Below are 26,860 nucleotides of genomic sequence, written 5' to 3' on the forward strand. Positions count from 1 at the left end.
GAAGCAAGTAAACACCGAAAACAGCAGCAAAAGAAAAGAAGAAACCGGCTTGCTGAAATTAAGTTGAAAACAAACCTCTCGGAAGTTCGACTGCAAGCAAACAAAAATGTAGATAGTCTCAACGCAGCACTCCCAGTCTCAGTGCGATGCTGATATACAGGAACATTTAGGAATGCCTCAATTTAAGCTTGATCATTCAGAAGCAGTTACCTTTGATAGTTTTACAAACTCTATTATCAAAAAGAATCTAGACAAATTTAGAAATCTTCCTTTAATACTTATAATTTTCCATTTTATAAAAAAATTACATATGAAATACTTTATTAAAAACTTTTATGAGCTTAAATAAATAGCTAATTCTTTCGTGTTGTTTGTTTGTAATTCTTTAACGGATTCAAACACAGCATCTTCAGTGCGTTTTCCTTCTCGAAAACCAAATTGAAATATAAGATAGAATCGAAACTCTCCAGGTACTCTATTAGTCTTTTTCTAAGCACTTTTCTACAATTTTAGTCACATTCAAAATTATAGAGACCGGTCTAACTGCAGCACTTAATGTTCCCTTGTAAATTCGTGCAATGGTTTAACTCTTTGGGAAAAAAATCTTCTTGCTAACACGAATTAAAAATTTATTTTAATGGACCCGACACTAAACCCTTATAATTTTTAGGAACGAAACACGAACACCTTCTTCTTGCTTTGATTTCTCATCGTTCCATTTTATAGATGGTATCTTCTGATTCTGCAGCATTTATTTGAGGTAACTTAGAAGTTTGAGTGAGGAATTTCCTGCAGTTTTCTTTCCTTTAGGCACTTTTTTGTATAGGTTTTATCCAATCTCGACGAAGAAGTAATTTTATGTTTCTGCGCTCAAATCGAATGTGTTGGAGTTGCTGCTACGGACCGGCATTTTTCTTACTTCTAACTTGCTATAGAACAGAATTTATTTATTTCTTTTACGACACTTATTCACAAGCTTTTATATTTTATTTTTTGGAAAACTTTAGGGTTTCTTCTCTAAAATATTTTTCTCTTATGATTTGTGTAATATCAAATTTTGAACGCGTATTTTCTTGCCAATTTTAGATTGTTGTTTTCTTTTTAATTTGTTGCGAATTTGAAAGGATGTCCGAATGATTGTATAATCTATGGTTTGGTTATGATTATTAAAAATTTTGGTGTAGTATTTCTTTTTTTTAATAAGATTCTGTCCTTTTAATGTAGCCGAAAAAGTTTTGTACGCTATTTCTGAATTTTAGATTTGAAACACTTCTTTAAGGAAATATGTGTCAATTTTCTTAATTCTAAGTCCAAATCGTAAAGTATTTTGTCTCTGCCTATTCTATAGGCAGGTTGTTGAAATTGTAATAATCCACAATATTTCCAAACATACCACAAAATTTTATCCACGCAACAAACTCATTTAGAAAAAGTTTCGAAACAAATTAAACCACACGTTTTTCTTGTTTATTTGTGTCAGATTAACCAGTTGAAACAGTATTATTATGCGAAGTTTCAAAGTTTCTCTCTTCTAAGTCTTTGGCTAAGTTTTTCTCTTTTCATCCTCTACAAAGTTTTTCGTTTCAAGCTCGAACATTCGATACGCTTGATTTACTCAACTCACGTAAGTCAATTTCTTCAATTCTTTAACTGCTGCTTCTGGTGTGTTGCTTGCTTTAAGAGAGAGAACAAAATTTAAGGAATATTTATAGGTATACTGTGAATAAATTGTTAGGTCATGGGTGAGCCACGGAAAATATAGTACGAGAAACTCGAAACAAAATTCGATTGTTTAAATCTAACATGAAACGACATACAGTCTGTTTCTTTCTTGCTTGATGTTATACAAAATCCTCCTGTCCCTTCACTGTGAAATATTAGACCACTGAAAATATGTTACGAGAAATATGGACAAAAACTCTATTGGTTAAATCCAACATTGTATGACACTGTCTAGACTTTCTTCTTTTTGGGTGGGAATTAAGAATTTTCATAATGTTGCGTCTGCATATACCTTCCCTTTCCTTTCAAGGAGAAAACACCTTTTCGATTACACTAACTGAATTTTTATAAAAGCTGTCTCTTTCATGCTATTTTTTGGATTTGTGTACATCTCAAAGTAAATACCTACTATTTGGGGTTAATTGTGGAAGAAAAACAACGTTTTCAGAATTTATTTCTTTTTCTTTACACTAGCTTCGATTTATCTTGCAGATAAAACTAATACAACCTTTCTTCTTCTAATGTTATATGCTAGTTAATGATATTTCTAAAATACTTAAATTTCGAAACAAGGAGAAGTCAAAAAATGAGTTCGCAACAATTTACTTTTGTGGAGACAGAGAATTATAATGTAAGAAAAATAATACGGTAAAAAATAGAAAAAAGAAGAGTATATAAAGCAACTTTATCACCATATTAAGACGCAACAACATTCGCAGATTTAACACACAAAACACTAACATTTCTTTATTCTTGTTACTGTAATATTTAATTCTACTGAGTTTAATATTAAACTTAAACTTATATCTAACCATCTACGTTCGAATTGCAACCAATTAGTAAGAACAAACAAATCATCGAAATTCCCGAAACAAAATAAATCGAGTGCAATTTTGGTGTACAGCTTTAATAGCGGTGACTTACCATTCCGTAGTTCCTTTACTCATTTTCTTTACTCTTCTACAAGGACAAACTTTAACAGATCCCTTTAATTTTGTTCTTTCGAACTATATCTATTTAGTCCAAAATTTCTTGCATACTTGAGTAATCCCTATGACGGTCCTTGTTCTCAAAAACTCCCGAACAGGTTTTTAGGCTATCACTCTTGGAAAAGAATAGTCATTATAAGAGTCTACATTATCTGCCTTAGGAACTGCCAAATATGTCTTCCTCGGAAAGTAGATAATATCCAAAAGTTTATAGGGTAAAAATTAAAACCATCTTTTAGCAATTGTTTTTGACAACAATTATAAATAACGAAAGGAGGTTTCTTATAAAATCCGTTACTACACCTAAATGATTTCCGATTATAACGCTCAACAAGAACACAAACGTACGTGTATTTATGTTTGTCGTACACCACGTTAGCGTATAATTTATATGTAGCTATTAAATCTAAATAGTTTTCAATGACAGTCAAATAAAGAACTTAATTTTTTTCTTTGAATTTTTTCATCTTGTCCCTATCTAATAAACTAAGAAACTATCCTTTTAAATGGGATAATTTATTTGAATAATCTTTGACTTTTCTTTAATCTTCCAATTCTAATATTTCACGCTGTCTGTTAAAACGAAATTGTAAATTAATTTTAATAATTGATTCTATTTTCTATAAAGAATGCTGAGAAAAAAACATAAGTAAATTAATTATTTTTCTGTTCACTTTCGGAATTAAATTTTCCATTCCAAATAAACCAGATTCTACGATATTAACATCAGCAGAGGTCTTTCTGTAAAGAGTTTCGAAATAGAAAATAGTGTATTTTTTTGGTTAATATAACACTGTTGCACTACAGTCACATTTCATTTGATTTCTAATTCCGATATTACTTCCATGTAATTTTCAGGTAATAAATTAAAACTAAATACAGATAAAACGTAAGAAATCATTTTTCTAGTTCTCTTGCTTAATTAGGTATTCTTCCTCGTACACCTTCTAGATTAACTCTTTTCAAATTTCCCCATTTAGCAAAATGTAAAATGTTCTCTCTTGGGTTCACAATTTCCTCACGAATCTCATAAACGATCTCATAGTTTGGAAATTGGTACCCTATAAAATAGACATCGTGCGCAAAGTTTCATAGCATTTTTTTTTAAATTTAAGACAATCATTTGTTGGATTGACAGATTCAACATACGGTTTCCGGCAATATAAGAACACTGAAACGATCTATCGTATTGGGGTTCCGAAATTTGGATTTTGTGTAAGAAAACACATCGAGTCCACACTCTGGGATCCACTGAACAGAACTTTTTTATTAGTATGGTTGTGTTACGTGTATCCTCACTATCCAAAATCGCTCAATTGTTTCGCCCATAAAAAATTGAAATGGTCAATCGTCCTGGGTTTCGATATTTCGATATTTGGATTCTGTGTAACAAATTACATCGAAGCCATATCCTGAGGTACGCTGCTCAGAATTTTTGTTCTTTGGTATAGGTGTATTACGTGTATCCTTCCTATCAAAAGCGCTCAAGGTTTTCGCCTATAAAAATTGGCACGGTAAATTGTCCTGTAATTTCGAAATTTGGATTATGTGGAACAAAATGTATCAAATTCATAGCCTGGGGTCCGCTACAGAGAATTTTACTTTGTGTGTGTGTGGCTTATTAAAACCGATTAGTACATGTCAACCTAACCTTATTCAAACGCTTAACAAGGACATAAGCCCACCGATTTTGCTTACTATTTTAAAAGTAGCTTAGATTTGTATAAAAACGACCTTTGTGAATACATAGCTGAAGTAGCCAATGTATTTATAGGGAAATCAAAGAAAGAAGCGATTAAAATAGCAAATATTTTTGATACATGTAAACATATGAACTCTCTTACGAAAAAAAATACATTTGAATTTGATGTAAACTGTCAGATCTGTGAAAAAAACACTTGTATAAATTCCACGAACATTAGAAAAAAATATTTTTTTTAAAAAATTAGTTATTTAATAAACGAAATTTAGGAAGGATTAAAACATTTAGAAGAAGAGCTGTATACGGAAAAAGAAGACGTTGATATAAATGATGCAGATGAATATTTATATAAATAAAAGAGAAAGCAAAATGTATAGAAGATGCATTAGATAAATACAAGAAGAAATCAGCAAAGTCTCAAAGTAACAAAATCATGCAAAAGAAAATTTGTTGATTTAAGAGAAGAATTTAGGAGTGGCTTTTCATTGTAACTTAGAATATACAAATCAAAGATTTATTCCAGTATTTATATTTAACTTGGCTGGATATGATAGATATTTATTTGTAAAAAGCTTTGCAGGTGGAAATGTAAAAGAGAAGTGTAATAGCTAAAATAGAAGGAAAAACATATTCTGAAAGACAATATAATACAAAAATAAAAAACAAAGGTAGATAAATCAGTTAAGATTTCTCAACTGTTTAAGCAGAATTACCAATTAATTTAAAACTAGAACATTTAGCAAAACGCTGAAGTTCTTTCCTATAACTTAATTGATCTAGAAAAAAGTATGTATCCACATGATTATGTTCATTCACCTGAAAAATTAAATGAACCTTAAGATTATCAAGAGATAAATTTAGAGAAGAAATATGTAATAGGGATTATAAACATTATATAAATATTTCTAGAATATTCAACCTAAAAATTTTGAGAGAATATATCTTCATTATCATAGGTGTTCTGTCATTATTGGCAAGATACTTGCCGCAACTCAGAAGCTTCAATTACCCACGGTCTTCCGCTAACTTCTTAAGCCACACGTATGGTTTTCTGTTTTGATTTCGTTCATCAATTCTAGATTCCTTCGTCTCTTCCCTTTCTTTTCTGCCACCATACCCTCTAGCACATCCCTTGATACAGCTCCTTCTTAGCCAATGTCCCAACCAGTTTCTTTTCCTCCTCTTAATAATATTTAAAATTGTTATTTTCTTCCTCGTTATTTCAAATATTCTCTCACTCATTTCCCACTCGAAGCAGTTAATTTTAGCAATTATCTCCACACCCACATTTCGAAACCTTCGTTTTTCACCACTTTTGTGTAATGTCCATGTTTATGACCTATGCAATACATGCATCCAAAAATAAGAGAATATGCACATTTTTCTAACTGCAGATGTTCTTCAATTAGCAGATGTTATTCGAAACTCAAAAGATACAGATTCTAAAACATATAAGTTAGATCCAAATTGCTATTTCACCAGTTCAGGATTATTCTGAAATCCTATGTTAAAACTGGCAAAACCAAAACCTAGAATTATTAACTAATGTGCAATTACTCTATTTAGAAAATAGTAGAAGAGGAATAATTTCTCAAAATATTCGAATCACTATCCTGCATTAAATAAAATAATTCAGAGAATTAAAATCCTAATAAGGAAAGTTCTTCAAAAATGTATAACGGATGCGAATAATAAATATGGATGGGTTAGGAATCATCAAATGCCTTATTGATATTTTCAGTGGAAATATTTATCAAGAAAAGTAAGATTTATTGAATAAACAAAATATTACAAACAAAAGACGATTCCTATATTGGCTATATCTTAGAAGTAGATTTCGAATATCCAAAAGAACTTACCATCAAAAGGACTTACCATCAACTCGAGAAAATTATATAAATTATGAAATAATTCTCCTTGCAAGAAATCAAATTTAAAACTTTTGGCATTTAAAGAGTCAGTGTGCTTAATAAAATGTATACAGAATTAAATACAAAAATTCGCTAATAAGCAAACGTGATTCTGAGAAAGGCTTTTGTAAGGTTACAAATAGTGCTGTGTTTGAAAAATCTACGGAAACATATGAAATAGAATAGATTCAAGAATTGCATTTAATAACAAACTAGTGGAACATTAATTGCAAAACCCACATTTAGAAAATTGAAAATGACTTTGTTTGTGACTCCTAATCTCGTGAACCAACAGACCGATCTCAATTAAATTTTCCATATAGATGAGGTTCAGTCCTGGCACGATTTTTTGTCAATTTGCAACATAGGGGAGGGTGAAAGGATATATATATATATGTACAAAAAATAAAAAATAAAGTAACTGTCTTTGTGACTTCATCACTATTGAACCAACCGACTAATCTCAATCAAATTTTAAACATAGATGAGCTTCAAACATGGGATGTTTTTTCATAATATCACTTTGACGGTAGATCTTAGGGGGGAGAAGGAAGAGATACATAAAAATAAATTAAACTTAATAACTCTTGAACCTTCCGACAGATTTCAATCAAATTTTCAACATAGACGAGGTTCGGACCTGAGTTGGTTTTTGTGATATCACTTTAACGTTAGAAATTAGCAGAGGGGAGGGGAGATCTATAAAAATAAATTAAACTTCATCACTCCTGAACCACCCGACCGATCTCGATTACATTTTCAATATTGATGAGCTTTGAGCATGGGATGACTTTTATTATTTCACTTTGACGGTGCAACTTAGGGGAGTAGGATTTATAAATGATTGTAAATGACCTTTATGAGTGTCGAATCTATAGTTTTCAGTATCGCTGAGATGAACAATGACACTTGCGATGCCTATCCCCGCAATAAGGGGGAAGGGAGAGAGGATAAATATAAAAATAATCGAACATGACCGATATTAGTGCAAAACCCATAGTTTACGGGATCGCTATGATGAACAGTGACGCTTCCGATGTCCTTTAAATCTAAATTCCACGTGAGATGGGAGGGGAGGGGAGTGAAATATAAAAATCATCGAAAATAACCGATATCAGAGAGTAAAGTAATAATAAAGCTTTAGTAATAGTAAAACATGACTGACTAACGGAACATATTACTATTTTCTCTTAATTTAAACAGCGGAGCGGGTAATTGATGCTAATACATTTCTAAGATTATGAAGATTATGTTTCAGAAGGTGAAAAATTGTACAAAATACATTCCGAAGTGAAAAGCGTAATATATTTTCAGTAGAAAAAACAAATTAGGATTGAGTTTTCACGACGGTATAATACACGTATTAGAAGATGTAATACATACCTTGGCTTGTGACCATTACAAAATAGATATAAATTGGGAAGAAATAATAACTAAATTAAAAGAATTAAGACATGACTATAAGAGGAAGATAGTGGAAAAATAAAACAGAGAATAAAAAAAATAAATTAAAGAAATATGATTATGTTTAAGTTTATATGTAAAGATTTAATAGGTGTGATTTTTTAATTATTTGTAATGTTATCTGTATAGAAAACGAAATTGAAGGTTTAATCTAAAAAAGTTATTCAGAAAATCGTATATTCATTTACAATTTAATTTAATAATGTAAAATTTATCCCAGTATTTTTTCGCAAAATGTATTTATATAATTTTGTTTATAAATTTGCTTAAAACATTAGTTTGCACAGAAACTGGTTTTACTAGGGAACATGGCTACTGTGCTGCTATTTAAGCTTCTGACAGGACATACAGTTACACCTCAATACAATTATGATATTCAACTATATACCAAAGTGAAGACTCAATAAGCTATATATTCAGTTCACAAGGTTTCAAACTTATGGAGTAGAATAATTTTATCAAAAGATGTTTCCAATTATGCCGATGTATTATCGTTCTTTTCAATGAACTTTAGCACTATTCTACAATTAGTCAGGTTTTGATGCAGGTGTAATTCTATTGGTAACAAAGTTACCAACTCCTTACTGTCCCAAACATTATAGCGTATTAATTATGTTAAATGTTGGCTACAAAATAGTTGAAAAAGATGGTCTCAAGAATCATGAGCCCGATACAAACAGGAGGTTTAGATGAAAAAAAAAATCTTGATGTATTGATGGCATATGGGGTTTTTGGACATGCTGATTACGAATACCATATTTATTTTTACCTAGTTTTATAGTTTATGTGGGATACGCCCTATTTTTGACAATTTTAACCGATTTGGACGAAACTCAGCATATAGAAGTTTTCAGACATGCTGATTACAAATACCATATTTATTTTTTACCTAAGTGTTATAGTTTATGTGGGATAGCCCTTTCTATGACAATTTTAAGCAAATTGGACGGAAGTCAGTATATAGGAGTTTCGGAACATGCTGATTATCAATATAATATCTGTTTGTACCTAGGTCTTACAGTTATGTGGGATACGCCATTTTTATGTCAATTTTCACCGATTTGGATTACACTCGACATATAGAGTTGTCAAATATGCTGATTACGAATACCATATTTATTTTGTACCTAGGTCTTATAGTTTGTGTAGGATACGCCCTTTTTATGACAATTTTAACCGATTTGGTTGAAACTCGGCATATAGGGGTTCCCGGACATGCTGATTACGAATACCATATTTATTTTTACCTAAGTCTTATAGTTTATGTGGGATACAACTTTCTTATGACAATTTTAACCGATTTGGATGAAACTCAGTATATAGGTGTTTTCGAATATGTTAAATACGAATATAATCTTTCCTTTTACCTAGGCCTTATAGTTTATGCGGCATACGCACTTTTATAACAATTTTAGTTTTTATAGACATTCACGACCACTTTTGATTCCCTAAAGCACATACAATGTCTACTATTTTTCGTCTGAAAAAAGACTATGGACATAGTAGAGCAGAGATTTAAAAAATAACATATGTGGTTTCTCAGTGGTTCGCTCTTACCTTGCGTGTCGTCTTGTTTAGCGTATTCTGCATAATAGTGGGGCGTGAAACTATCTCTCTCTCGGTCACACATACACACACATTGTTTACGGAGCAATTGGATACGTATGTGCAGCTCCAATTTCGGTTACAATGCCAGTTCCGGTTCCAATTACAAATGAGCAGACTGCGAACATATTTAACCTAACAAAAAATATAACGGACTATTACTAAAAGCTACTAGCACACTTTTTTAACCCTGTGTAACATTGCAGAGCTAATAAAAGAGAATGACTTGTTTTTACACTTTTAAACCCCTTTGTAACAGCAAAAATTACCTCTTACGTCTAGCGATTTTTATAAGGCAATGACATAATTTTCCAATTCCTATTTAACATACCCGTGGTCACAAACTTTTTTCAGCTAGAGTCGGGTTTTCTGCTACAACAGGAGAACTGCAATTTGTATTCTGCACGTAAAGACAGAGGACGCTCATAATTTTGATATAATCAATTTCGTGGCGCTCAACAAGATGATATGGCTCTTATGCATAGTTTTTGAGGTGTTGCGGGTAGCATACCCTCATTCTGCAGTTTAAGACTATCGAATTTGGAACTACTGTAGCGTGCCCGACGAAGTACAGGGTGGGTTCAAAGTTTCTTCCAATAGACCCATCCCTGTTTTTCCTATCACCGTATTTTCTAGCAGTAATACAACACTCTAGAGCCAGTCCCCCTGTTACGGAGCAAAGCTAAACTACACGTTGAAACAAAATAGCATGTTCCATACTCCCCCGGAGTAACATGAGTCGGAACAGGACCCGGAACGGAACAGCGACCGGAACTAGAAAAGGAACCGGAATTGGAACATTAACCGGAACAGTTAGCGCATGTGCAGTAGTTCAAAAAGTTCCCCCAAGTGCCACCACTCTCCTGATATGCATTTCTATAGGTACATCACCGTAGACATGGACATTCCGAAACATCGACATATCAAGATTTTGTATCGATCACTCAGTATAAACAATATGTTGCTATTAAGTGATGATATAGTACTAACTCGTATGAAGTTATAGAAAGTCAAGTTACTGACTACAACGTCATGTGTGTATTGCAATAGAGACGACATCGACCTTCCAGTTGTAATTTGGCGGAAAAAATTTGGTTATCCTTTGCAAATTTCATGCGTGTTATCGCCGTTATGAGATCAAGCATATTTCAGCGTTAATGCTTCTATTTCCTGACTTTTCATACTATTATCCTTACAAAAACGGTGTAATCTGGTTGTCTGGTATAACAATAGAATATTTGGTTCAAAGTAGCAAATTATTTGTATATATTGAAAAAACAATGGAGAATATCAGAAACATGAAATGGAAACAGTTTCTGAACTATTTTTCTGTTGTAGATGACAAATTAAAAATGATGCGTTCATAATTTTTTGCACTCCACTTTCATTAGTGCTGTAATGTTATACGATTAATATGTTCTGATGTTTCTTGTATGATCTATGTGAATTTATTTGTCATATATGATATGTATAGTTCTACAATATTGCTATACATTGTAATGTATACCAGTTTAGCTAACAATTCAGAAAAGTAGTAGAAAACTTACCTCTAATTCTGTAGGTTTCTTGTTTGATCCTAGGCCAATTGAGATTGTAGTGACATCATGTAGTTGTGTCTACTCGGGGTCTCTTGTTTAGTCCCACATTCCCATTCAATCAATTATTTCATCACCATTCTCTTCCGCCAATCAATAGGGTGGGTCGAAAAATCATTTTCTTTTTTCTCTAGCGCAAAAAGTTGCCTATTGTAATAAGAAGAAAATCCACATACAGAAAATTAAAATCGGTTAACATCTTCCGTTCGCGCATCGCGCTTAAAGTTTTTGAAAATTGCTCTCTTTTTGTAAATTTTAAAAGTTACTTGGAAGTTTTAACATAAAGACGCTCTACCTTTTTAATCTTTTTGAAGGTTTAGTTGATCTAAATAAGTTAAATTCTGATCAGAATGTCACATTTTCTGTTCGCGCACGGTCTAAGAATAAACAGCAATTTATCAATATTTCTCAATTTTCATTGTGAAATTCTTCGTTCGTTTTTCTAAAACAAAACGACCCAGAACTCACCACGTGAAGGTGGTTACACATCTCGTTCCACCTTCACCCTACCCAACCAATTATCCAATTGTTGGGTGTGCTATTTACATTATATTTACAACTATTTACATTTTACAATATACTATGTAAAAGTATATTTCATACAGTATAATTTTTGACTTGCTGTATATTTACTCTTTCTTTTTTATATCTACACACATTTAAAGTCTGATTTTTTTTAGAAATGAGACATGACTGATCTAGACTTCAGTGTTGCTATTATTTAGCCATCTCTAGCTACATGTCCACATACTTTGTTCGAGTCCTCTGTCACATGTTTGGCACATCCCTCCACAGCCTGGATATGACAGGGAAACTTTTGTATTTCCCTGATGGGTAGTGTCAGACTTGATGAATAGTTTTGTTTCATCTTCACTTAGCTTGCGCAGAATTGGAGGAGGATACAATACATAAGAATTCCAATTAATAATTTCAAAGTATTCGGAAGCCTAAAAGTTTATCTTTCGTCGTACAAACTTTCGAACAGTCTTCTTTTTGACGGAAGTTTGTTTTGCTTTTAAGATCCTTCTATAACAAAGCTTCCGAATATGTTCTGTGTCATCAACTAGCCAACAGAAGATTCTCTGGTGTGCCAAGAAAGAATACTGGGTAGATAACTTGAAGAAATTCGTCAGATAAACAACGTGTTACCTGGGTTGCTTTAAACACATGTTTTGGTCCGTCAGTGAAGTATGGGTTCTTTTTTATGGCAAATCAGACATGCATGTATGATTTGAAAATTAACCTTACTATTTCTTTTAAGTTCTCAGATTTGATGATGGATCTGATGATATTACATACAATCTAAGGACTCGGGTTGCTGCAGTTATCCATCTGGATGGGATAAAGGAACAGGATGACGTTTGTCAAGTCTTCTGGACATTGTCCCGAAGTAATTACTTAAGAAATGTCCAACAGATATTGTTGGTCTTTGCTCAACAAATTTCTGTCTACATCAGGAATCGAACAAGCTATTGTTTCATAATCTACCACGGGGAGTTTTTCAGCAAGTGAGCTGTTGTCCTCTTGGCCCAGCAAAATATTTAGGCCCTGTAGTATGACTATAAATATGGTGAACAATGTGGCGGAAAGAAAGTTCAATAACATGCAGGAGGCAAATCCTTCACTGTAACGGGCGTACTAAAAGAATTTCTAGTCAGTGGATGACACCATTCTTCCAGCCATTGTTAGTTACAGTGCCACCATTTGACAGTACTTCTTCGCGCGTCCATTTAGCGACTCCCTTAGAATATGCACAGTTCCTCACCCTCAAGCAATACAGCCTTGCACTGTGTTACCTTTGGATTTGGAAGATACTCTTCTCTAAGTTAATTACCCAATGACTCCATTAACACACTCTACCTTACCGTCCATGGTCCAGGTTCGGAATGTCGCAACTGTGAAAAGACCTAAAACGTTGAAATGAGTGTAAATGAATGCATCACCCACACTCTTATACTTGTTACATCGAAATCACACTTATTCATTATTGAAGTCATGCTTTATGAAAACAGAAGAAAATGTATAAATATTTCAAGTGTATTTTATTGATAAGACTAAACATACCTGAAATGTTACATGTAGTATTAAAAATACCTTGCCCCAAATATGATCAGTTCGTAGAATAAAACTGAACGTTCCGACGACATTAATGTCCTTGTTTTATTCTGCACGTGCACACTTGCCGTTGCGAAACAAAGTCTTTTCGTTCCAATATCCACTTAATCTTCTGGGAATAAACATTTATATCGACGTGTCTGCCAAATGTATAAATTGATTGCTTCGTAGGTGTCTCATGGTGAGATTATTATAGATCTTGCTCATAGCACATTGAAATATTTGATGATTTTACTGGAATACAGTATTCTTATGTCCTTCTTCATAATAGCTTTTCCGCAGAATGCTTTGTCCGCGCAATCTGTATCTCGTCCTCAGTCATCTTTTTATCACTAAGTACGATGTGGTAGAGTTTTACATTAGTATTAATTAAAAGAACACTAGTAAACGTCACTAGGGCGTTAGTCACCAATTTTGTAGATAACTCACAACATATCATACTTGACTTAAGTTTTCTTATGTTATTATGCAGTTAATATATTGAACTAACGTATGCGAACGAGATTAACATTCAAATTCAAAGAAAATATGCTGAATCATGTTTTATCCTAACACATAGACAAAAAATTTTAGTTTCTTCACACACATTTCTCTTAACTTTCTTCTTCCTTTTCTTCTACTCATGTTCCTATACGTATTACCAGATAGCAGCAAGATCAACGGAAGACACACACACAAGGTCAACTGTACGAATTTAAATGAACGTCAGCAAAGCACACTAACGCAGAATTTGCGTTCAAGTGAAAAAAATATATTAGGCGCAAATTTGGAGCAGTTACAACCACACCCTACCAGTTCTAGTTTTTCAATTTATATTGTTAGTTCAAACAAACAAGAAATTATGTTTTGAGTTATATCATTTGCTGAACTCGAGAAAGGAGATACATGTCTAATATAAGTTGATCCAAGGAGGATAGTGTTCTTGCACAATTTTATGAAATTGCTTGGCATTTAATTTTTCGACATCAAAGTATCATCTTTTTGTCCATCAAAGAAAAGCGATTAATTTCCCTCGGGAGGTCTGAATTCGCTTTTCAAATTAGTTCCTACACGACTCTTTTCTCTTATTCTTTTACACTTATGAACTACGTAGGAAGAGTCTGTTCTGGTTATCATTCCTACATCTTGAAGAACACTTAATGCTATGAAACCTATTGCCCAATCAGAGTCTCCGAACCGATAACTTCAACGCTGTTGCACTAAGTTGAATTCTCATCTGCCATTGGGGCTTTCCAGTCAATGTCTTTGTTTGTATTCATCTTCCACATACTCCGATACCTCAGAGGTAGAACTATGTCTATATTATCAATTTCTGAAGACCCTCCCAATTAAGGAACCTTTATCCATTCTGTGTCGCTGAAGATTGCGAGCTTTTCGCTGAGACTTCAAATTTATCTTCTTCGTAATTGTTTTGTCAATAGATTCAAGCCAGTATGATTCAAACCGCGTATGACTAAATCCAGTTCAAATCAGTTCAATGAAGGTCAAGTGAGTTCTCTTTCTCCTAGCAAAACGCACGAAGAATTTTACAATGAAAATTGAGAAATATTGATAAATTCCTGTTTATTCTCAGATCTTGCGCGAACGGAAAATGTGACATTATTGATTAGAAATTAACTTATTTAGGCTCTTTAAACCTTGGAAAAGATTAAAAAAGATACAGCGTCATTATGCTAAAATATTGAAGTAATCTAAAAAATTTACAAAAAAGGGGCGAATTTTGAAAATTTCAAAAAATTTGAGTGCGATGTGCGAACGAAGGATGGTAACCAATTTTAATTTTCTTTATGTAGATTTTCTTCTTATTACAATAGGCAACTTTTTTAACTCACAACTATTATATATGATAATGTATGAAATTAATATAGGCAAAAGCAATTATCACTCATTAAATCTATATGACAATGGCACAATATGTTATATATATTTGTAACGAATTTTATACAAAGACGCGAAACATGATATGCCACTCCTAGTCATTTTTGTGTTTTCATTTTGATAGTTGGTCACACTGAAATCTGTATTCTAGCTATACTTGATAAGGGTTTAATTTTTGAAAAATCTCTATTTAGTAGTATATATTTTGTTTTCATCAGTAAATTGAAAGTATTTTAAATGAAATTCATAAGGATGTAATTCGCTTTTTTGTACAAATATGCATATAATTTTTTGCCATCCTTGTATAGGAATGAGAAAAAATGTAAACGTGTTAATATATATATATATACTGTCTTATTACTATATAGGATATCCCAGAAAATGCCAGCGATATGGCACATTTTGAGTTCATCCATGGTCCTTCCATTCTGAGTGGCAGCGATCTAAGATTCATGAACGGATGGAGATGGCGGTTTCTTCATCATGTTCTCAGTGTTAATTGGAGTTCAGACCCAGCACCAAACCAGCACTCTTCAACGTTGTTATTTCATCATCAAGCAAAATTATTCAACGCAATTAGAGCATTCGAATTTGATTTTTACATAAAAATGGTAAGAATATTTTGAATACTTATATATGTAAAATTATTACTGTATCACGTACTTCAAGACAAGAAACGTTTTCCGGTAGACAAAACAAGGATAATATAGAGCCTTATTATACGGTTACATGATTCTGAACTATGTTCATATCCATGAACTTGCAAATAGTTTCGTGATGAGTGTCTGAAGTCATCTCTGATCAACGCACACATGCATAAATGCCAGAGATGGAAACATAACCCCTCTCTTTGTTCCAGAGCCGATTCTGAACCGGTTCAGGAACCCAGAATACATGATAAAGTTAGAACCTATTCCGAAACCGGTCTCATTGTTTTGCTGAATTTAAGAACCGCTCTCAGAACTGGTTCTATTGTTTTGTTAACTTTAGAAAACGCTCCCAGAATCGGTTCCGTTGGCTTCTGAACTATACGAACTGCTCCAAGAACCGGTTCTACATATTTCCTACGTTTAAGAACCGCTCCCAAAACCGGTTCTGCGTTTTGACCATGTTTTAGGAACCGGTTCAAGATCCTGTTTGGTTTATTACGAAGTGGTTGTGGAAACGGTTTTTAAATGTAACGAAAATCTAGAACCGGTTTTGATGCTCTTTTTGAGAAGTCAGAAGAAGAAATGACCAGGGTTTGTACCGGATCTGAAAAATGAAATAAAGACCGGTTCTGCGACAGTCGGTACCGATCCGTGGATACCGTACGACAACAAGTGAGACACACTTGAGATGTCCCATAGATATCCTCTTTATCTCGTGAAGTCCATGGGATGTCACCAGAATATTCTGTGCTATTAAAGCGACATATTTGAGAAATTAATGATAATGCAATGAAAAACATTTGAATAAGGATATTTATTTCATGCAACTGCAATGGTTTTGATTTCATTGTGTGTGTGTGTGTAGTCGAGAAGCCGAGGCCCATCAAAAGGCGAAAGTAGTGAAAGTAAGCGAGGAATACAATACGTCGACCAAGTAAGCTTCAATCATGTAGGGTTACCAAGTCTTACCAAGACTTTCTGTAATTTTTATTGGATGCGAATGATATTTGTTTCATGTGCAACCAAACAAGTCGTTCAATTGACCGCACATATTTTTCATCGGAAATACACTCTGTAAAGAAAAAATAGCCTCAATTCTCAAGGTAACTTACACAGAAAACCATAGCTGCAGCCGGCTAGAAGAGGAATAGAAGGAAATTATGTGTGATATTTCATTTCCATTATCTGTGACACCTATGGTGTACAATGGCGCTTACTAATTATTTACGTATCAGTGATATTCTCTCCAGATGTCACCTGGGAGCGTCTCGTAAATTATTGGGGTGAGAATTCTGCATTGCATTTGTGATGTGTAAGCTCAGGTAATTAGCATTTTGTGATTGTTCTATGTTTTGTAATTGTTTGAACAGTGTCAAGTGGCAATATTGTTGTTGTGTATTGTTGTTTTTGTGTGAAATTGTTGCTACAAGTGAACTGTAAACAAGTATGATTGGTAAGAAATGTTACTTGTTCAGATTCCTTGTAACAAAAAACCTTGTTCACTAATCTAATATTTTATTTTCAATACAAGAAATTAATTTCCTCAAATTTAATGTTATTTTCATTAGATAGGTGCTGGTTATGTGGTAACGAAAATGCAAACTTTTATGGGCCCAGCTGTAATAACTGTGACAATAACTCCTGTGGAACCATTGATACAAAAAATTGTCATGAGAATGTACTCTGCTCCAACTGTATTAGCTCCGTATTGCAATCTGATGTTGTGGTCATACAGTATGGCGGTATGTTGAACAAAGTTAAACTATACATATCGTATTTTCAGTTTATGTAAAGCATACAGCAATCAAACTAGTTGTTGCTATTGCAACAATCTGAGGTCCAAATACTCATTGTAACAAAAGAAGGTAAGAATTGATTACTCATAGAAACAAATTCAAACATATTAATTCGTATTGAACCGTTTAAGATAGTTCAAGAGTAGGTAGACACTCGAATATATGTTGAATTATGTACAATGTAGCCAAACTAAGACTGAGTGCTTCTAATAGAAAGTGTAATAGAATATATATACGTACGATGCCCACAATCTTCAAATCTTACTATTTTTACTCAAACGTTAAAATGCTAACTGTATAACTATATTCAGAAAAAGCTAGAAACGCTTTCAGAGACAGGGTCCAAAAAACAGCCTAGATCCAGCTCAATTCCTGAAGATCTTTACAAAGAGAATTACATTTTCCCTCCGTTCTTTATATAGACACTAGATGTAATATGTACAGTGGGCCACAGAAATTCTTGATGTACAAAATCCGCGAGATTGGCAACCGAACTAACGCCTTCTCCAAGATTAATTACGCCTGGTTATAGCCAGCACAGCAGCGTGAAGTTGCTTCCAACTGTTAAAAGTACAAATCGTAAAGAATGTTTTCGTGCAGAAGTGAGCGAAACGCTGGCTGACGAAGTGACAAAAGGGAGTCTTTGGATAGGCCTACTTGTACTCACAGTACTTGTTGCTTGTATGATACACACGCAAAACTATACACAGCCACTTGAAAAAATATACGGATATCAGCGGCGCTGATCAGAAGATGATAGTCGGGGGAATTAGTTAATCTTATAATTAACTCAAATAAGGATTATATAAACAAGTTTACTTAGTTCAAATAACTATACATATCCCTGTATCAAATAATATATGGATAGATTATGCGGTACATATGGTAGGTTATTTTTTTTTAACTCAAAGCTTTGCGCTGAGTTTTGAAACTATTAACAATAGTCCTACCTGCAAATTAATTAAAAGTATGGATGGATCACTTGGGGATAAGAACCCAACCTCCAATGAAAATTTTGGGGTTCTAACAGAGCGTGAGCTCCTACTATCCATTTCATAAAGATAGGCCCCTGATTTCGCGGTGCTGCCGTGACGTCCAGTCAAAACTTATATTGCATTGTCGTACCTCGTTGGAATTGCTGGAATGTTGTCTTTTCAATACTTATGACATAAAAATTTTCGTTGTACTATGTAGTGAGAACAAAATAAAAATTAATGAAAAAGTGCGTTTCTTCGTACTTTTTTTGGTAGATCAATGTTTATAGGAGGACTATATCTCAGAATAGAAATCACTTGAAATAATTTCCTGTGTACAATATGTAGATGCATCCATTAGCTGTAAGATGTGAAAAGTTAAATTTACCATGGTAGGTAGAGAAACGTACAAAACACTGTTCGAAAATTTGGAAGTCTAGTGTTCTAAATATTTGGAAGTATTAACAGGAAAGGGTTTAGTTGGTACAGTATTTATTTCTTTTAAATTGTTTACTTCAACATATTCTCTGCGTTAAGCGGTGAGCCATGTTGCAGCCCAATTTTTAAATTCCCCGCGCTTATATGAAGAAACAGCATACAGTAACTGGAAGTGCGGCAACGCTGTCGTGCAGTGTTGTCGCGTTCAGGAAGCTTGTAGCACGAAGCCTACTTCATAAGAATGTAATAGGAAAAAGTATTTATTATAACCTTTCACAACAACAACATTAATAATAATAATAATAATAATAATAATAATAATAATAATAATAATAATAATAATAATAATAATGCATGTACAGTCATGTCCAAAATTATCGTTGCATGTCTATAAATATGTTATTGTAGGAATATAATTTGATAACGAATTCGCCTGGTATTTCTTATAATGTTAATATGTGTATAATCAGCAAAGACATGTACCGGTATGTGGAAAATTTCATGTCAAAAGAGCAGTAAATAAGAACAAGAAAACGAAAATAAAATTTTCTTATCCTTTTTGCAACATTTTGTTTTACTCATGCTAATTTTTGGTATTTATAATTCTTTTCCTATGAAATTTACCACAAATATACATTTCCAGACTCTACTTTTAGTATCAGTATTAAAAATACCCTGCAAAATCGTTATCAAATTATATTCTTACAAGAAGACAGTTATAGATATGTGACAATAATTTTGGACATTAGTGTACACATCTTAATGCAATCGAAATAAAACGTTGAAGTAACACATCCAAAAATTCATCTCTTAATCTATTTCGGCCCTACTTCATTCACTTTCGTCAAGGCTCTGTTGATTCATCGCTGCTCCTGCTATCTTCCTGAGTACTTATTAACAATGGCTCCATTTCTACCTCATGATCTATCAGTATACACCCTTTCCAGCTTACGAACATGTTAAAGGTTAAAAAGAAATCTACTGTAGCCTTGGCAATCATGTGTTTATCCAAGTGCTGCGATCAATTCATCTGCTGAATGTACAGTAACACAGAATGGGTCTTTGTTTTCTTTCGTAGGCGTGAAAAATTTACACACGCACTCACATCATATGGGTTCATTGCAATGAGACGGACGAATGGACATTTATATTTTCCTGACAAGGGAACCTTCCGAAAATGATAGTTGCAGGGAAAGATGTGACCTAAGCCAATTGAAAGAGCTGTAACAGAGATGTTCATTCCCAAAAAATTAGCTGCCCATAGCAATAGGTTCAAGAAATATAAGGGGTGGAAGTTCGGGAAACAGCAAGGTTGAACAAGGGGGGGGGAAAGTGCAAATTCCGCAAAAAAGGGCGGCACGGCAAAATACAATGCTGACTAGTGATGAATAGAAAGAGACTTGCCACAATAGGGAACAAATGAAGGCCACCAGTGGGCTTTACAGTGTTGCCAACTGCAATGAAAATTACATGTGTTGCAAAGAGTGCAATATTCAGTGTCAACCTGTAATGTAGAACATAAGATATGACGTGTATAATTAGTGGTACAATCTAACAAAAGAAAATAGAAAAAAACAGAAGTACGAAAAATACGGAAAAGACGGAGTTGACCATAATGCGCCACATTTGATCACGAGCTGTACATATTAGAATGAACAAAACAAGAAGCACCAACTATGCAGGAAACCGACGTACCTAGATTCGAAAAGAAAAACGAGTTCCAAAGTCGGCAACACTGGCCATGAAAATCCAGACAATTCTAATATAATTAGGCCACTCGCTTCACAAAAAGAAAATTCCGGCTACAGGCATTAGCCTTCGCATCACTTGTACATGCTTGTCAACATTGTACGTGCAATTCTTCGATGAGACAATGGTCCAAACAGAAGATACATTTGCAGTGAGCACAGCGGAATACTGCCAATCCGTCACACATGGTACAATAATCGCCTGTGAATGTCTCGAAACAGTGCTCTAGAGGTGTCGGAACCTTTGGTTATCTTTCTATCACATATCCACACCTGTAGAAAGCAAACATAATCAATAGCTTGATTTGCTGTGTGTGCTGTCTGCAGTACTATCACCGCCTATATGATATATCCAGAGTGTCCCACCTAACTCTGCGACTGAAATAATTTCAAAGCGAAAAAAAATGTGACACATCCAGTTGTGCAGGAATGTACCCATGTCAGCGAGCGACAAACTTCTGTGAGACGCAAGTGCCCCCAAGTCCCCCATCATAGGGTCCCAGGGGCCAACTTCAAAATTTCAAATAGCATCATATGTTGAGTCATATTTCTTTCGATAAATCTTGGAATATGCAACAACGCATATCAGAAATATTTACTATATAGGATTTCAAAATGGCCGCCAAAAATATCTGCTCGGTGACAAGAACAACGTGCATTTTTGGCGGCCATTTTGAAACCCGTGCTTCATATAGCAAATATTTCTTATAGGCGGTGTTGCATCTATCCAGAGAAATATCATCCGCCCCCTGTTTCCATTTGAAATGTTGCGGTTGACCCCTCGAGCCTTATGATGGGGGGCCCTGGGGGACTTGCTTCTTACAAAGTTTTCTTGGCCCTCGACATGAGTACATTCCTGTGCAATTGGATTTGCAACATCTCTTTTCGCTTCGCAGCAATTTGAGATCGCAATGTTCGATGTCATGTTAAGACATAACATATATTTGTGGCGGCCATTTTGAAAACCATGCTTCATATAGCAAATGTTTCCTATAGGTGTTGTTGCACATTTCATGATCTATCGAAAGAGGTACCACTCGATCTCTGTTGCCATTTGAAAGTTTGAAGTTGGCTCCTGGGGCCCTATGATGGGGATCCTGGGGGCACTTACTTCTCACAGACTTTTATCACCCCCTGACATTGATACATTCCTGCACAACTGGATCTGTCACATTTTTGTTCGTTTCGCAAATCTTTCAGGTCACAAAATTTGCTGGGACACCCTGTATATTCCCACATACGACCCAACCATGACATAATGTTCACTACTTCTATTATCGGTTGTTGGCTCAACCCTACCATTTCATGTTCCCCGACTGGACATTGCCTCAATCACTCCAGCATTGATGCATTCCGAGTGATGTCTGTTGCCGGAATTTTCTTTTTGTGAAGCGAGTGGCCTAACAATATTAGACTTATCTGAATGTTCATGGCCAGTGTTGCTAACTTTGGAACTCGTTTTTCTTTTCGTCTCTAGGTACGTCGGTTTCCTGCATAGTTGGTGTTTCTTGTTTTGTTCATTCTAATATACACAGCTCGTGATCAAATGTGGCGCATTATGGCCAACGCCGTCTTTTCCGTATTTTTCGTACTTCTGCTTTTTCTATTTTCTTTTGTTAGATTGTACCACTGATTATACACGTCATATCTTATGTTCTACATTGCAGGTTGACACTGAGGATTGCACTCACTTCATATAGCGCTCTTTGCAAAACATGTACTTTTCATTGCAGTTGGCAACACTGTTAATCCCACTGGTGGCCTTCATTTGTTTTGTTCCCTATTGTGGCAAGTCTCTTTCTATACATCACTTATCAGCATTGTATTTTGCCGTGCCCCCCTTTTTTGTTGCGGAATTTGCACTTTTCTTCCCTTGTCCAACCTTGCTGTTCCTCGAACTTCCACCCCTTATATTTCTTGAACTTATTGCTATGGGCAGCTAATTTTTTGGGAATGAACATCTCTGTTACAGCTCTTTCAATTGGCATAGGTCACATCTTTCCCTGCAACTACCATTTTCGGAAGGTTCCCTTGTGAGCATATCTCGTGCTTTTTGATACCTCTATGTCGCGTTCACAAAAGCTCTCCACTGACTTCCATCCTTAGCTAACTGCATCCAGTTTCTACTTTGTATTCCAATCTCTGCGAGATCCATCTTAATATTGTCCTCCCATCTGCGCCTAGGTCTTCCTAATGGTCGTTTTCCGATTGATCTTTCAGTCAAGACTTTGAAAGCGTTTCTACTTTCTTCCATTCTAGCTACATGACCCGCCCACCTAAGTCTCCTAGACTTGACGACCCTAATAATGTTGGGTAAACCATATAAATTATGTAGTTCCTCGTTATGAAGTTTCCGCCATTCCCCATTCCCGTTCCCCTTGGGTCCGAATATTCGTCTCAGGATTTTGTTCTCAAATACTTTCAGTCTGTGTTCTTCCCTCAGAGTAAGTGACCATACAGAAAAACAGGCATAATTATCGTTTTGTATATTTTAAGCTTCAAATTCCTCGACAGAATTTGCGACAACAAGAGGTTTTGAACCGAATAGTAACACGAATTCCCTGCTTTTAGTCGACATTTAATTTCTCCGTGAATATGATTTTCCTCTGTTAATATTGATCCTAGATATTTGAAACTATCCATTTTATCAAAAGTATTATTTAATATTTTAACGCATCCATAATTTGCTTTATTACGGTCCCGACGAACTTCCATGTATTTAGTTTTCTCTGCATTTACTTCTAAACCCATGTCCCTGCAAGCGTTTAGTAAGATTTCTGCATTTCTTTCTATTGTTCTCCTATGGATATTCCTTTACGAGCGGCGGTATTACAAAAAGAAGAGACAAAATGTTTAGCGATAATGAAATTGCAGAACTGATGAATGACTCCGACTCAGACGGTTATGAGTTAGTAATTAATAGTAATGACATTGATTATTCTGTGTTCAGTGGCGTATCCGGGAATGAACAAGATAGTAACTCTGTTTCAAGTAAACCTGAGGCTGCGCCGGGAAAGAGAGAAAAAAACGCATCGCTCCTATTCAAAGGCAGATGCTGATGTAGTTTGGAGAGATAAAATTCAAGTAAATGCAAAACCCCTGTTTAGTGGTGTCCCGGGAATTGATCAAAATGCTGGGCTATCTACAGAGTATTCCGCATACAAAGTGTTTCAGTTGTTTTTACCGATGAAGTTTTATAGTAAAAAGAAAAGCTGAGTTGCTCTTGAGTTTAACGTCCTCTTCAGCAGCGAAGCTATATGAGACGTGGACCTACTGATTAACGTGGAATCCAAACTACATGAGCTCCCACCAGGAATAGTAGTAAAAGAAATGAATCAATACGCAAAACAGCAGATTGAGAAAAAAAAAATACTAAAAGAAAAATCTTTGTTTTCTAAATGAAACCGTGTTACTTCAATTGGAAACAAGGAACTTTTTACACTAATTATTCACATACGCCTTGTACGGAAGCCAGATTTACGCGACTGTTACAAATCAACTACGCAAGAGCTATTAGTATGTCTGTCAAGTGGTGGAAGAAGCTGTGTTTTCTGCTGTTTGACTTATCACACATGTCAATGCTCACATACTGTACAGGATGTTATGTGATGTGATTTTAGTTTAGCGTCCCGTTCAGCAGCGAGGCTATATGAGACGTGGACGTACTGATTAACGTGGAATCCGAACCACATGAATCGAACCCGGGTCTCCCACGCCAATGGCGCGCACGCTAAGCGCTTAGCCACGAAGGAGCTCATACTGTACAGGAACAAAGCAGGAAAACATATCGCACTTCGAACTTTTTATGCGAATGTAGCAGATAAACTGCTTCACTCAGCAGGCATTGAAGTACAGGGACCTTCACCCGGTAGAATTCTGGTAGCAAGGACCCATTAGAGAGTTTCCCCCCAATATCTGCAAATCCTAACAGAGTAGGACAAAGGAGATGCAAAGTGCGTAGCATCCGCACGGTGAAAGGAAGTTCTTAATAAATATTAGCGTTTATTGCAGGGATGCAAATAACCACTCGCCCGGGGCGTGTGGCTCATCTGTGCGGGCGAGTATTTAATATCATACGGAAGTTAAGTAAATTATTTTTATTATGTGATGTGGGCTAGTAACTTTTTTCTTGGGCGAGTAAACTTTTGTTGCTTATTTGCATCCCTAGTTTATTGTCTGTTATGAAGTTGGACTTTGCGTGGGAAAGTGCTTCGAAATGCACAACACTAAAGAGAAGTACTAGAGAAGTTTAAACTCAATATTACATATCAACTAAGGTTGTATCATATAATAAACTTTGTGCGTGTATTTGTTTCTGTGCAGGTGTCTTTTGTACTGCGTGCAATAAGTGAAGAACTGACAAAAGGCAACAAATTTTCGAGGACCATCACATGCAAATCCAAACAACATAAGAGTTCTCTTTTCTAATTTTGAACATTCGGCACATTTATTATATATCCTGTTAATTTCTGAGAAATTGGTTTAAAATCTGTGGAGACATTAAAATTTTAATAATATCTCTAAAAAGTGCCGGACAGTGTGCGTGACAAGTTTAAATACCCGTCCGGCTGAGAGTGTATACGCGCCAGGAACATGTGGCATTGTAGCACTCCGTATAAACGGCGATAGCGAAGGGCGCAAAGCAGAGAAAATCATAATGTCATATTTGTGATTATTTTTTAAAACAAGTCAAAACAGTTTGGTTGAAAAAGCTACTTTAAGATCTTTCTAAAAGATTTTTTTTTCAGATTGTTAATACACCGCAGCAATTCAGAGACAATGACGTCTCACTTTTTACTAAATAACCATAAAATTACTACGTGTTGAGTAATGAAATATTCAGAACTTAAAGGTAATATATGCATCTACATATCGTGCAGAGGAAATTATTTCATGTTATCTTCTTTTCGAGATATAGTCCTATAAACATCGATTTACCAAAAAGGTACGAGAAAATACGCACTTTTTTCATTAATTTCTACTTTTTTCTCACTACACAGTACAAAGAAAATTTGTATATCTTAAGTATTGAAAAGACAACATTCCAACAATTCCAACGAGGTACGACAATGTAATATAAGTTTTGACTGGACGTCACGGCAGCACCGCAAAGTCAGGAGCCTATCTTTATGAAATGGATAGTAGGTTCCGGCGCTGCTGATTCATACGTACTACTACTTCGAAAGAAGAAATTGTAGATATTTTTATCCGTTAAATAATTTTTGAAAATGCTAAGCATTTTTAATTTATTTGTAATGGAGAACTTATCCGTATTAAAGTAAGCCTATTTCCCGTTAACTTGCAAATATAACTGAGGGATCATTGTTTGTGTAATATTTGTGAAAATTTACACATTGAGATACAAAGAGAAAAGAGAAGAATATAGTGTCAATAAATAACAACTTAAACATGCACGAGATTAACGGATAATATCAAATAGAGAACCATTGATTGAACTCTGCAACTCGTTTCGTCCATTCACTTCTCTTGCTTTGTTTTCAAGATCACTGAATTTCTCCACTGGAGATTATCTTTCATTTACAAACATTCAACTGGAGCTCAGCCTTGTAAATGAAACATTTTAAAAAGGGTAAACGACGAAGGTGGAAAATCGAACCCGACGCGCCAGATTAGAAAACTACAACTCTAACCACTCATCTAAAGAATTACTTCTTTCGGCTCACCTAAATAAAGAGCTTTTTTTGTTCGTTCAACACAGTAGCTTGTTAATAGATTCATTGGCAAAACACAGGAATATGTCATTCACTTGTAGGGCTTTATATCAGTGTATTCAGTAAATTATCAACATTACAGATTTTTTAAAAACAAAGTAAAAAACTCCTTCATTTTGAATCAAATACGGCGCGTGTATTATACTCATAAACATATTAATACAAGTCAATTGCTGCGTAGTAATCGTAGTTAATTGGTTCGACGAGTAATCTGAAGGTAGTCGAATCAAACCGGATCAACAAACGATGGCGATGGCGTTTGATTCGCGTTGACACACGTTTTATTTTCTTCTGATATTTGAATACTCGGATTTTTCAATACCTGAGCTATCAAACCTTCAGAAATAATAATAATAATAATAATAATAATAATAATAATTATTATTATTATTATTATTATTATTATTATTATTATTATTATTATTATTATTATTATTATCTCATAGAAGATTCAAGTTAAGAACTTATTATCGTTCAGGCCATAATATTACAACCAGAAATGTAACATTTGGAAAGCATTTTTCGGTTTTGTTTAGTGTTAC

At 34.6% G+C, this 26,860-nt stretch overlaps 1 protein-coding gene across 1 annotated transcript in view; it reads left to right on the forward strand.

The window, feature by feature from the left end:
* Nucleotides 1–26,860, forward strand: part of LOC145692479 (cholesterol 7-desaturase nvd-like) — a 116,825-nt gene that overhangs the window by 33,413 nt on the left and 56,552 nt on the right. Inside the window, exons 5-6 of the mRNA XM_081767787.1 lie at nt 15,349–15,591; nt 17,199–17,372. Coding sequence (XP_081623913.1) covers nt 15,349–15,591; nt 17,199–17,372 — 417 coding nt within the window. The remainder of the gene's footprint in view (nt 1–15,348; nt 15,592–17,198; nt 17,373–26,860) is intronic.

Source organism: Thermobia domestica, chromosome 8 (genome assembly GCF_964235325.1).
Source record: "Thermobia domestica chromosome 8, izTheDome1.hap1.1, whole genome shotgun sequence".
NCBI lineage: Eukaryota > Metazoa > Arthropoda > Insecta > Zygentoma > Lepismatidae > Thermobia > Thermobia domestica.